The following is a 13,854-nucleotide window of genomic DNA, read 5'->3' on the forward strand; positions in this document are numbered from 1 at the left end:
CAAATCCCAAGTATCTGGGAAACGAGTGGACGTAAGAGACGTGAAGGACGTTGCATGCACGTATGAGGAAGACGTTGCATGCGAGCAGCAGGGAATAAGGCAACGTAGACGCATGCAACGTAGACAATGGATGGGACCATTAAGCGAAGTGAAGAACAACGCAATGTGGTTTGGGTCGTGGCTGAATGTGTAGACGCGAATGAGTCTTCAGGAGTTACGCATTTTACGTCATTTTCTTTCCATTAGTTTTATTCTGTTTTTATGTATTTGCATGCTCTGTTTTATAGATGTTGCAGTTCAGATGATTAGGCAGCACGTTTTCCCTTTATTTCGGTTTGCAGTGTAAGTGGTTCTGCTATTTAAGCAGCCACGACTTATTAATGAAAATTATGTAAGTTTATTCAAATCTATGGTACATTCTCACCCGAAGAGAAAACAAATTATCTTAACAATTTTACTCTCTAAGTTTGAGACCTATCAGGCTAATGCATAACATTCCTCAATTTATCCAAAGATCATTGATAGCTGCTATTTGATCTACAAAGTAACATACCATCTGAATTGACAGCTTTCTCGGATAGAAATTTGACCTCCCCAAAACTCAAAAACATAGCCTTAGCTACTTGTGGAAGGTCTGTTCTGTTCCAACAGGCATGCATTGACCAATTGAAACCAACATACTAAAAAGAAACGTGTTTTTTTTTTTTTTTTTTTGTTCAAAAACTAACCACATTTGTGTGGACATTTCATTGTCGACGAATGATACTTTCCCACCGTTTTGACTTATCAAAGCCTAGAAATCCATACTCGACAGTAGTGCAACCAGCTGCCCTTGACTCTCTTGAATCACATTAGTTCACCCTCAACTACTCTTCAGAATTTCTGATTGTCTGGGACCACGCTATAGCTCTACCATTTTAACTAAATCAGAAAGCTAAGCTTTGTAAAAAAGGAAATCATGAATTTGTATTACTTTTGAGGTTTTAAATTTTCAACCCAGTAGCATTTGTCACAATTAGATGTAGGACATACAAGAGGACAAAGATCACATGAGCACGGGGATATGGGGCATGCCAAGACCCTGCTGGGTTAGGAGATCCTAAAGATAGATCATATGCTATGAATATAGATCCCTTAAAATTCCTACCCGAACTCTAGGACCTAGAGTTATTACTAGGTTGGATCGGATGTCAACCCGTGGAGGCACCATTTGTGACTATTGGACAGATTTTTCCCTTTGTTTTCTTCTTTTTTCATAACACCCATTGATTCTAGGACGAGTTAAAAGCCTGCGAGCGGATGATGAAGCCCATCTTAGGAAATTGAGCATTTACAGTCTTACCTGATTTGCTATGAACTTTTGATGGGCTCTCCCATCCTTGTTTTTTATAGTAATAATGCATCATTAAAAGGTATGGATCCAAGTACGCAAGAAGTATATGGTAAAACACACCTATCTAGAATGAGAAAAAGATACAAGGATCCGATCCTTGTAAACTGCACAATAGCTTATGTATGGTTCCCACGTGGGAAAGAGAGCCAAAAGTAACAAAACAGGTTTAAGGTCTTATCGAAGAGAAACAAAATTTCAAACATGCTTTATGGACATATTTGGTACTGATTAGTTGAGTAATTTCTCTATCACCGCAACTGCTTAACAAGACAGGTCCTGGGACACTTGAAAAAAGCTTATTCCTACCAACAAGCAAAGTTCAAAGCCAAATAGAGATGTAAGTCAACAATCAGTTCGCTTCAATCATTTTCTGTCTTGCATATAAAAGAAACTTTTAAGTCCCAGTCAAGGATTATCTACTATGTTGACAATTTGTAGATCTAAGCTACAAATACACACATTTATATTGGTCATTGAAAGCAAAGTGCAAGTTCTCTGCCAGCACCCCACCCCACCCCACCCCACCAAGGAAAGAAAAAAAAAATCCAAGTAAACATATCATGACCATCTCTAGTGATCCCAGAAACCGTCAGTCCCAGGACTAGCACACATTAACCACTACCACGTTTAAAATGTTCACGAATGAACCTTTCTGCATGGGATGGGTACTTATCTCGAATGTATGCTTGAATACACTTTAGATAGGAGAAGTCTATCCATCCGCCATCAGTTCTTAGGACAAAGAGGCATCTTGAGCTTTTAAATGTGGGATGCCGATCAACCTTAAGAACAGAAGTTAATTAACAGGTTAGAAAGTTCGTACTGATGAATAACACAAGCTACTTTAGACGTATTTATATGAAGGTCAACTTGGGAAAGGAGAGAAACAGGATCAGTTCATGTATTAATGTACATACAAGTCCGCAGCTAATTCTCTCCGCATCAAATTCAATGGAACAACTGTTTGTATGGAGACCAAAAAAAGGATAGACCATTCCACTAGACAGAGGTAATAGATTGAAAAAAGTTGTTACCAGTTAAAGGTAATATACACCAATCTACACGACAACTATGTGTTGACCAAACATCCATCAGTTCCCCGAAGCAAATTGTGCATAAGAAAATAAAACCATCAAGAGACAATTAGACAGAAGTATCCATCAATTACTTTCTCCGCTATCAATTTCCAATGAAAGAGAAATAAAGAATAACAGATTATTTTTGCAAAGACTCAAAAGTAAAGTGAACCCCTAGAGTCAAGGATGAAGACCCAAACTGAGGTAGACCACAGAGCCTACCTGTTCCTCAATTAATTATATGGACTTGGGAATATCATACAGTTAATTCAAGTTCTACCACCATTTTCACTTTCCTAATGTGTTTGATAAGGCTACATATACAAGTGGTTTCCATAACAAAATCTGCCTGGTAGAATTTTGAGATGCTGAATGTAAAAATTACCAAGACGGGAACTGCAATGTAGATTGCTTGAAATAGCATTAGAAAAATTATGATTCATCATTTAAACAAACCAGAAAAGAACCCTCAAAATTGTTTGAAATCATGTTCATGACAAGACTGCTTTGGCAACCATTGACAGATGAGATATCAAAGAGGTGCAACAGAGTGCAAGCACAAGCACCTAATGCATGGCTTCCAGCCTCCAAGCACTTTTGCTTTTACTTATTCATGCATATGCAGCAGGACGACAAGGCACTAATCTGATTGAAGTTGTAACTATGCGAGAAGAAAAGTTCTACTTATCATCCCCTACACCACATATTAACATGTGATTTTTCATTTTTGCCATTCTATTTAGAGTAATGCTACTTATCATCCCCACACCACACACCAACATGTGATAAGTAGAATTTTTCTTCTATTTAAACACACATATTAATGTGTAAATATGTGTTTAAATAGAAGGGCAAAAATGACAAATCACATAGTAGTATAGGGATGATAAGTAGCATTTATCATGAGAGAATTACACCAAACAGTTGCTTAATTTTTTTCTTTTCTGAAAAGTAGATGTTTCAAAAATATTATGCATCCGTTTTCAAGGAACATCACTTCTACCTCAAGCCTTGATGGATCACCATACAACTCAAGAGGCAAGAGACAGATGATCTACTCAGAAAACAAGAGAAAAGTTTTATTCAAAAAGTCCATTATGATTTCTTGGTGTGGAATAGCGGGAAAAGGGCCAATATTTACATAAAGATCCAATTATTCGTATGAATGATTGTACCTGACAAATCAGTCCTGCTTTAAAATTCATTTTCTCAAGAAGTTCAAAACTTTTGTGCTTCCCAAAATTTTGGCTGAATTATATTAAAAGCCTGTCATTTCCACTTCCTCCTTTTTTTCTTTTCTTTCTTTTTCCATTTTCTTTTTAAAGTAAACGCAACAAAATAACGCTGAGAAGAAATATATGCATGGAACTCCCAATACCAATGCATTTTGGGGAGGATTTTCTTTCTTTTTTGAATCAGTTTGATGAATCTCATGTTGCGGTTATTTATTTATTTATTTATGTTATGAGTTATGAACAAAGTTAATAAAATAACAAGTATGACCCATATAATGGAAAAGCTTGTCCTTATTAAATGTTAACGCTACCAATAGATGACAAACAACAACCAAATGCTTACAACAGTCACCCAATCATAACACCATTATGTCCCTCCCTGGCAATGAAAGAGAGGGTTGGGTTAAGCCATCAGGTGGACAGCACATTTATGGTTTAGATTTTCATTTTTTTCATTGCAAAAAGTGGATAGTTTTGATTTTGTAGTATACAGATCGATGGCATAATTTATTGCTTTTACTAATACTAGAGAACAGAAATAAATGTTGTTTTTCACCAAGTTTTTAGTACATCGTCCTGATACCTTACTTCAAGGCATTTGGTCTAGTGATATGATTCTCGCTTAGGGTGCAAGAGGTGCCGAGTTCAATTCTCGGAATGCCCCTCTCCTTTATTAAAATATATTTTACTTATAAAAAAAAATAATTCAATCACCTGTCTTGCCTTCCTCAGGCTATGGTTATCCAACAATGCTTGAGGGAGCTACGACTCTTTAAAAAGCCTGCCTCATGAACAAGTTGGTAACCATTCAACAACCTAAGCTTAGGTGGATATATTTAAAAATTCTGTGACATTATGCAAATTAAAGCTTACCATAATAGAGTCAAGTCCACTACCAATTTTATCTTCGGAATGTGGATGATAAGCAAGAAGCTTATCTACCACAATTTTCTTATCTTCGGCTGTTAGACGTTCCCCATCTATATACCTAGCAACAGCAAGGCAGTCATAGGGTCAGAGCAAATTTCATACACAGACCACAGACTAAGCATTGAAATTCACAATATGGCTTTTACAGCAGATACGAAAATTTGCATGAGGCAAGGATAATAGAGAGGACAACAACATATCTAATGTTGCACTATGGCATGGTCAGCATTTCTTAGGTTCTGCATTATCAGTTTTCATGGCTTGATAGTTGCAACCTTATATGCATTTTGAATTACTATTAACAAAATTTAGACACAAAGGTAAGACTTAAACTGAAAATTTTTTGTTCCTATCCACAGTCTTGAAAATGGAAAGAAGAAAAGAAAAGCTTGTCAATCAAAGTTAAGATGGTTTTTTTTTGGTAAGTTAAGATGGTTTTTTTTTTTGGCAAGTTAAGAAGGTTAATCATGGATTCTTATTGGTTAGGAGGATGTAGCCTTAAAGCAAAACTACCTTAGGGCCAAGGTGGAACTAACATCATGTACCCAGAATGAAGGTTTTGAAGACAAATTGCAAGGTGGTGTTGCACTACACCATGTCAAAAACTCCACCACTGTGTGCAAAAGTTATTGAAAATCTCAATTTTGTACTTCTGAAGATGGGAGAACCAGGATTTTAATACCGGGAGGCAAAACTGTTTAAAATACAAATGGACCTTAGAAAGGTAAAATGAAGAGATCGTTTACATTATGGATTCTGCCCAAATGAATTGGACACAAGGTGTGAACCAGTTGTGTCAATAGACTCCGCGCTTGTTCTGGCTTAGTTGCAGGGACACATAACTTAAGATGGCCATGCTCTTGCAGTTAGATAGTTGAAAGTATGGGTTGGATCTCAAAATCATTACGCATTAATGATAGTATATCGTACCTGAATCAGTACCTTACTTAGCAGTATTCAAGTTCATATTTTTGCAACTTTAGCTGTAGCTTAGATGAGCATAACATCCCAACCTCTGCTGAAGGGGGACTCTGTAGTTCTGCCCCTCCACATTAGCTTTTAGTTACTTGCCACTAATTCTGGGACTCTATGATTCAACTCAATTTCAAAACTTTTTTTCTATAAGTAATCGAAGGTTTTATTAAAAAAAAAAACAGAGAGTAAAATACATAGCCTAAGGTACACTAGAAGTATACAAAAAGAACAACTCATTTAAAAATAGGAAAACAGACAAGAGATCATGGAAACTCAGTCTATTAAAATACATAAAAGCTGTCCAAAGGAACAAAATTTTGATAAAGAATTTTGAACTCCCCCCTCATCCGCTTGTGATCCTCAAAATTTCTATCATTTATTTCCCTCCAAATACACCACAATGGACAAATATAGACCATCTTCCAAACTGCAATTTGTGAACTGCTATATAATCCCCTAGAATTGGCAAAAATGTCTACTTTCTTGTAGGCATAATCGAAGCCAACACAACTCAAATAGAAAGGTAATTTCACGAGGTACTAGCATCTTACAATGGAGTAAAGGTTGATTTACAAATTATCCACTTTTTTGTGCACATATAGCACCAAATGTCACAATAATATGATATTTCCTTCAGTTTTCCATGATAAGGATCTTCTGTAACAAGCCTGTCCAAGCTAAAAAACAAAAGAAGCTACTCTCAGAGGCAACTTGTTTGTCAAATATACCTCCAAGGGAAGGGGTTACTATCTTGAGGCATAAGACCTTATAGACATATTGGACAATGAACTTCCCTTTCTTGTTATAGGCATAAAGAATTTATTTGGATCTCCAAGACAAAATCTAGGAGAGTAAAAGAGATTGAGAAACTATATCAAGCCGCTTTGGAAAAAAGTGACTTTCCCTTGAGGTAGCCACTTGAGAACTCAAATAAATCTGCCACTAAAGCCTACTACGCATGCACAATGCTATAAGTTTCTGGGTAAACTTCGTTGAAGGCCCTACACCTCGAGTCTAATATGACCAGAAAACACTCCCTCATCCTCTCTTGATATCTTTCCATAACCTTAACTCTTGCAGCCCATGTAGCTCATTAGAATACAGTCCACCCCAAGCACAATCAAATTTAAAACCCACCACAGCTTTCCACAAGGTTTTCCTCTTCTGTTGGTAACACCAAAGCCATTTCCCCAGATGGGCACCACTGCACCATTAAACAAAAACAAATTTCAAACTCTAAAACCACTCATTAAAAATTGGAGAGCACACGTTGGCCTTATTTACTTGGTAAAATTTGAACTCTTCATCTAGCTCACTCCATAAAAAGTCCTGTTGTAGCTTCTCTATTAGATTGGCCACACTAATGGGAAAAAAAATACAAAGAAAGAAATAACAGGCAAATTATTTAAGTTACTCCAAAGTGATCTTAGCACCTTTGGAAAAATAGATCCTCTTCCAACCAACCAATTGGCGCTCAATCATCTCAATTCTACTATACATTTGCCCTTGACGAAGGTGCCTAAAGGGAGGCCGATGGCCAAGAGATTTCATAAGCAAGGAAGAAACCTTGCACCCCTTTTATTTTCTCCCCAAAATTGCATTTCCAATAAAATAATAATAAGAAACTCCCAATTAACATGATATAGGCGTTCTCAATTTTAAAGAAACTCCCAATTAAATTTCCAGCCTCACCTAAGCTTAGGCTACTATCTGGGAGGCAGAAATCAAGAGCCCTATGGTTAAAAGAGGGAGATAGGCGTACAAAGTTAATATAATATATGGATAAATTGAGCAAATTTGATAAGACACAGCTCCCAAATACCATTAAAAAATAAATCCTGCAAACTATTTAAAAGATCAAAAAGTCTACTTGCACTCGGCGTGGGAAAACCCCGCGTACCCATCCCTCCACGTGGACAAATTGAAACGGCGCGTTTTGTGTTTAACCCAAACTACAGGTTCGTCTTCTTCGTCTACCCACAAACAGAGCATGAAGGGCTGGGCCTTCTTCTCATCTTCTTCGTCTACCAACGAAGACGAACACAGGTTAGGTTCTTCTCATCTTCTTCTTCTCATGCCGTAAAGAGCAGTACGCGGTCGCATGCCCAAAAGAGCAGATTTGGTGATTTTGCGTCTTCTTATTTGGGTGATTTTGTTGTGTTATTTCTCAGCTTTTTTTTTTTTTTTTTGAATGTGTAAGTCTGAATATATGAATTTTTTTCTTCTTTTCAGTTTTTTCTAAACGAGTATCCACTGGGCATAAGTTTGCAACTCGATTGGGCAATGTGTTCAACATTGGCATGGGGACAAAGCCATTGGTAGTTGAATTGAAAACCAGACAGTACGAAAAGCAAAGAATAATCAAACAAGAACAGGAAAAAAAAAAAAAAAAAAAAACGAGTGAAGAAGAAGAAGAAGAATTTGACCTGCATGATTTGGGGCTTTCGTCACCTGGATTGAATCTTCTGCATAGACAGATTCCCAGAAAAAATCACTCCTAAACAGCTACCCAAACAGTATTGTAAAGATCAAAGAACAAGTTAGCCACTCCTAAAACAACTACCCAAAAAATCATTTTCAAAACAACAATTTTTTTCTGGATGGGTTTGATGTGCTTCTCAGGCTGATTTTGGCGTTGGCTCTGGGATGGGTTTGATTTTCTGAAATCGTTGTTTTTTTTTTTTTAATAATAATATTGGCTGTCAGCTGATTCTGCAAAAGGTACCCAACGCTGGGTACCTGTAGCAGAGTTGTTAAAAGATAAGATTGAAGTCTTCTTCTTCTTCTTCTTCTTCTTCTTCTTCTTCTTCTTCTTCTTCTCTCTCTCTCTCTCTCTCTCTCTCTCTAAGTAAAATAAATTTTATTAGAACAAGTGAATAGGCATACACAAGTACGCAAGAAGAACACAAAAGAGAACACCTAGTAGGCTAGTTACAAGTTAGGAGCTAGAAATGGATGAGAGAAAATCATGAAAGCTAATCCCATTGAAAACAGTAGCACAAGCCCATAGGAATAAAGTATGGAAAAAGAAATGTCTAAGATCCAAAGAGCGTTCGTGGCCTTCAAAACTCTAGCCATTCTTCTCTTGCAAGAGGTCTCAAATCTCAATCAACTATAACTTAGAAGTTCAAGTACTTTTCAAAGTTGAACTCCAAGATTATATCATATCCGTATTATCAATAGTTTATAGTGTAAATGCCTATGTTAATTAGAAATTCAAATTAAAACCATCATGATCTGAACTATTACAAGTTGGGAGCTAGAAATGGATGAGAGAAAATCATGAAAGCTAATCCCATTGAAAGCTATAGCACAAGCCCATAGGAATAAAGTAGGGAAAAATTAACATCTAAGATCCAAAGAGCATTCCTGGCCTTCAAAACTCTGCCATTCTTCTCTTGTAAGAGGTCTCAAATCTCAATCAACTATAACTTAGAAGTTCAAGTACTTTTTAAAGTTAAACTCAAAGATATTCCTATGTTAATTAGAAATTCAAATTAAAACTATCATGATCAGAACTAGAGTTTCAAGCCAATATATGGGATCTTAATCTGGGCTCTTAGATGGTTACAACTTGAGTTATTGCATGGGGTTCAGAATGTATAAGGTTCACTTTTGATAGTAAGAGCCAAACTTTTTCCGATTTCAGAACATGTATGACAGTTCATTTAATGTATTTGCATGCCTTACTAACTTTTACTGATATTTTTCTTTTGAAACAATGCATTCTTCTGTAAAAATGTATACAGTGGTATGCTACTGTAAAGCAACTTGAAATTTTTATTTTGATAAGTAAAAATATTATATATATATATATATATATATCAGTAAGAGTAACCGAGTACATTGGACGTATACAAGAAAACACATAATCCATACTAGAGAGCTCCTAATGACCCCAAGCCCGAATACAATGGAATACACCAAGCCCGAATTGGAATAGAACACACCTCCCCAACCCCAGCCCCTTGTTTCCCGTAAGACTAATACTCCCCCTAAACTCCCTCTACGAGGACATCTTCATAATGTCCTCCCTTTAGTCTTCCCTTGACTTGAGCTACCTCCCTTAGCATCATAGTTGATTGCCCAAGAAAGACGCTTTTAACTTCCTACATTTCTTAAAACTTGATTTGGTTTTAAGCGAGTAGTCCACCTCAATTGCAGTGAGTAGTGCTTTGAATTGGTCTTCACATCCTCCATATGAAAGCCTCACAATATGTTGAATCTCGTTAATCTTATGCAAAACTCAATCCGATGGTGAACCCGCTATATTGTTTATCGGAGGAAGAGAAATCAGGGGAACAACATTATCCCCAGACACAGTTCCCAACTACACTTCCAACCCTAGACATTCCTCCTCACAAAGCACCAACGACAAACCCATAATTTCCTCCCCGCCATGTCCTGCATTCAAATCTCAAACCTCCTCAACAGCTATATTGTTGTTGTCACCATTAAGGGTTCCTTCCCCTTCGGCATAGGTGTCGTTGTTCCATCAACGATGACATTGCTTGTAGGTGCTCCACCCCCCCAATGTTCCTTTATGTGCCACTTTGTCAGACCTTACTGCTCCCTCAAGAGGCATAGAACAAGTAGGGGAAGCACTACCTTCTATTACCCCATTTTCATCTTCTGAAAGAGGCTCATCTACTTCTTCCAAATTACTCAAAACACTGGAAGGACCCCCATCTACAATTGAAAGTGAACCCTGAAAAAATGTACCAACCCCATTTGCAACTGGTGACTGAGGGCAATCTGCCAATGTCCTGAGTGATATCGGTGTGAACAATGATGCCGATGTCCAAGGACCCTATTTGTGACACGTCGAGATGCCATGTGCTGGCGCACTTGAGACCTTCAAACTCGTGGGATCTACCCCTCCCCCCCCCCTCCCCGGGTGCGTCCATTTTCGATCCACCACCCAAACCCATGACCAGGTCCAACCCCTTATCCACTTTAATCATAAGATCTCTCAGATACTCCATAACTCCAGTCAATTGAGCTCTGACAGCCCACAAGACCCCCTCCACTTCTCCCACCCTCAAACACCTGACAAAGGCAACCATTCCACCCTGCAACACATGGTGCTTTACCTTCCACTTCTCCCAATGTCACCTGACAGCCTTTGTCTCCTACAAGTGCCTTACCCTTTCCTTCCGCCGCGGAGCTATTCTCTTCAGGACTACCCTCCGGTGACCTCAACACCAAGGCGTATGAGGCACCTTTGACCAAGGGAGGCCTTCCCACTATTTTTCCATCAACAAACTCCCCTCTGTTTGCTTGCTTCAAAACAGCGGCTTTGGACCCAGTGACGCTTCGAATGGAATGCAAAAAACCTTTCCATCCAATGCCATTTGCATCTTCCAGGATCACCAACAAACCTTTCCTCATTCCATTCCAAAAATCTAAGAGTTGCAGAAAATTGCCTCTTGCATTAATATGATGTTGAATGATGAGAACTTCATTACCCATCCTTAGCTCCCTGAAGAATCCCTCATGACAGATGAGTTCTAAACAATCATCTATCCCCTTAGATACCCATGAAGCTGTCGTCCCACATAGACAGATGAACTTCGCCATCCTTTTACTCCATTCTGAGATGCGAGAACTATGAGTGACGTCTCAGGAGGATACTTATTGCTCAAAGATCACTTTTTTTAAGTAAAGATACCAAATTTTATTATAGAACGGTGGCGGCACAACCCAAATACATTGAGAGTATAAGAAGGATAACACCTATTAAGGAAATGAACGAGAATGAATATTCAAAAGATCTACAAAAGAAGGAAAGGGAGTGTTGTTGTGGGCGGTTGTCCAATCATACAGAAATTTGAGCATAGAGGGTTTTAACTCCAACAAAGTTGCGAGCATTACATTTATATTGCTAACAACTACTCCACATTAAGGAGAGAGAGGAGCCATCCTCCGTACCTCTATACTAAAGCTACTTGCCGGCTTACCAGACAACAATAACTCCACCACTCGTTGTGGCATCACTCATTTAGCTAGCATATTGTGATAATTTTTGTCATAATTTTTGGTACCAATCAGGATTAGTCTGGACATTGTTCTGGACACCCGATGCCAATCAAAAAAAAAAAATTGGTACCAATCACGTTCATTACACAAGATGCTTGGAGATTACAAACCATCTCATCTATAAGTTGTTCAATTTTTTATGTTTTTATAATACACTGAACCCAGGAACCAATTGATAAGAAATTTGGCGTGATTTGTAAACGTGGAGAGTGATCTAACAATAGGATGAACAAAATATTGATCTAATGCAAAGGGGATGTAATTTAAAAAAAAAAATTAGGCCCAGTGTGGCTTGGCCTCATGCGTATTTTTGTACATGCATGCGTGCTTGTGTGAAGACCATCACAACAGTCCCTCCAATATCGAACTTACTGAGAAGTTACAAACTCATACCTCACAACCCAGCAACCAACTGCCAAAACATGGGAGGGAAAAAGAAGAGAAAATCATTGTCGAAGCTTAATCCACAGAGCCTATACAAGTGATTGACAAGATTACAGCAATTTTAAAATGTAACAGCTATATCCCAAAATTAATAATTAAATGATAGATAGATAGATAGATAGATAGATAGATACAGGACTAGAGCTGAACATAACGATTGTCCTTGTCAGTCGTGATTGCTGCATGATGATTAATACCAAGTTGGCCAAACACTCTCTCCCACTACCAAGGTAAGTACAAGTCTAGGTGCTACCACTGGCCAAATACAAGGAGCGCTGGTCCTACAAAGTTCAAATGAGGGATGGAAAAGAAAATAGAAGCATAACTTAATGCTTCGTTTACTTGCCGCAAAGCAGGGATATCACAGAAAGGAAAAACAAAACGAAAAAAAACTGTATTTCCTATCATTTAACTCAAAGCTAAGCAATTAAATTGAAGTCAGGTATATCCTGTGGCAATAACATTATTCACTTGGACCCTTGGTAGTTACGTTTGGATGGTAAGAGTATCTCAAATTATTTGAATTTATCTGTGAATAATAGTGAGTTAAGATATTTGAGTGGGTTTTGTGAGTCTCATTGAGATGTATTTGGATGTATAAAGTAGGTTAAATACGTTTAACATTTATCTCATCAATTATTGATTTGTTGTTTTTGTGATAGAATAATTATTTTATTTATATGTTTTACAAATAAAAGTCTCTCCAATTAATGCTGAGCTAAGGTTATTTCAGTTGTAATAAATTGTGCGGGTTTAGATGGAGAGTATCTCATGTGATTGAGATAGTCTTTCTGTCTTCCGTACAAACGCAACCTTACTTTCGTCTCTTTTCCTACATTTTCTCCGCAACCAAACGCAATAACAGAAAAGATTACAGTACCAAGTTTTGGGGCGTATTTGCGGGCAAGCAGAGAGAGAGAGAGAGAGAGAGAGAGAAAGACCTGCCGGAGTGGAGAATATCTTTGGCGAGAGAAGTAATGGGCTCGATGTCTCTGAGGATCTCGACTTTCCACTTGCGGTAGTCGGTGTCCTCGCACCGAGCGTTCTTGGGAAGGTCCGCGGCGCTCCAATCTCCGGTGGCGTTGTCCGTAGGAGATAAATTCTCGTGGGACCCAGTCGGTGCGGCAGCGGTGCACCAGAGTCGGCGAGGAGTCGCGAATAAACTACCGGATATCCGGTGCTGGTCCTGGTGCTGGTGGTGGAGTCGGAGGCGGAGGTATGGAATGCTCCTTAGAAGCAGAGGAGCTGCCATAGAATGCTGGCGATAGCAATGTGCGTGTTGCTTGTTGGCAAGCTGGAAGGGAACAGAGGTTTCCACTCGATTTTTCAAAAGCTTCCGAAATGAGCTTTTGATAATTTGATATATCTGCTTACTTTACTGTTTTACTTATATTTTTATTTACGAAATTCATTTTATAATATTTTTTTAAAATTTAAAATTTTAAAATAAATTTAAAGATTTTACACATAAAATTTTTATAATTTTTTTAAATACATTTAACATTTTTCTTACAAAATTAATCCAAAGATTAAACAATTTCCAACAATTAACGACACATCATCCGTTAGACACAATAGACCACGTGATAATAAGTACACATGTCAGTTAATAAAAAGTAAAAATATGATAATTCTTTCTTAAAGTAAATAGATTGGGAGGTTAATGTGTTATGTCATGTTATAATTTTTTTTTTTATAAAACAGATTTAATATATTATATTAATTTATATTAATTTATAAATTTAATTTTTAAAACTTTTTT

At 37.6% G+C, this 13,854-nt stretch overlaps 2 protein-coding genes across 2 annotated transcripts; both read right to left on the minus strand.

The window, feature by feature from the left end:
* Nucleotides 1-1,750: 1,750 nt before the first annotated feature.
* Nucleotides 1,751-13,445, minus strand: LOC121243240 (protein DCL homolog, chloroplastic-like). The gene is made up of 3 exons (XM_041141336.1): nucleotides 13,034-13,445; nucleotides 4,578-4,692; nucleotides 1,751-2,175 (listed from the first exon to the last, which is right to left on the minus strand). The coding sequence occupies exons 1-3, from the start codon at nucleotides 13,342-13,344 to the stop codon at nucleotides 2,005-2,007; spliced, it is 597 nt and encodes a 198-aa protein (XP_040997270.1). The 5' UTR covers nucleotides 13,345-13,445; the 3' UTR covers nucleotides 1,751-2,004.
* On the minus strand, nucleotides 10,162-11,097 carry LOC121243239. The gene is made up of 2 exons (XM_041141335.1): nucleotides 10,710-11,097; nucleotides 10,162-10,639 (listed from the first exon to the last, which is right to left on the minus strand). Exons 1-2 carry the CDS (start codon nucleotides 11,079-11,081, stop codon nucleotides 10,271-10,273), a joined length of 741 nt encoding a protein of 246 aa, XP_040997269.1. The 5' UTR covers nucleotides 11,082-11,097; the 3' UTR covers nucleotides 10,162-10,270.
* Nucleotides 13,446-13,854: the final 409 nt, after the last annotated feature.

Source organism: Juglans microcarpa x Juglans regia, chromosome 8D (genome assembly GCF_004785595.1).
Source record: "Juglans microcarpa x Juglans regia isolate MS1-56 chromosome 8D, Jm3101_v1.0, whole genome shotgun sequence".
Taxonomy (NCBI): Eukaryota; Viridiplantae; Streptophyta; class Magnoliopsida; order Fagales; family Juglandaceae; genus Juglans; species Juglans microcarpa x Juglans regia.

Coding starts and splice junctions, on each gene's coding strand:
- LOC121243239 (XM_041141335.1), bottom strand. CDS start 11,081: ATGGGTAATGAAGTTCTCATCATTCAACATCATATTAATGCAAGAGGC. Junction 10,640..10,709: donor GTCAGGTGACATTGGGAGAA/GTGGAAGGTAAA, acceptor AGGGTGGGAGAA/GTGGAGGGGGTCTTGTGGGC.
- LOC121243240 (XM_041141336.1), bottom strand. CDS start 13,344: ATGGCAGCTCCTCTGCTTCTAAGGAGCATTCCATACCTCCGCCTCCGA. Junction 4,693..13,033: donor GATATTCTCCACTCCGGCAG/GTCTTTCTCTCT, acceptor TGCTGTTGCTAG/GTATATAGATGGGGAACGTC. Junction 2,176..4,577: donor GTGGACTTGACTCTATTATG/GTAAGCTTTAAT, acceptor TCTGTTCTTAAG/GTTGATCGGCATCCCACATT.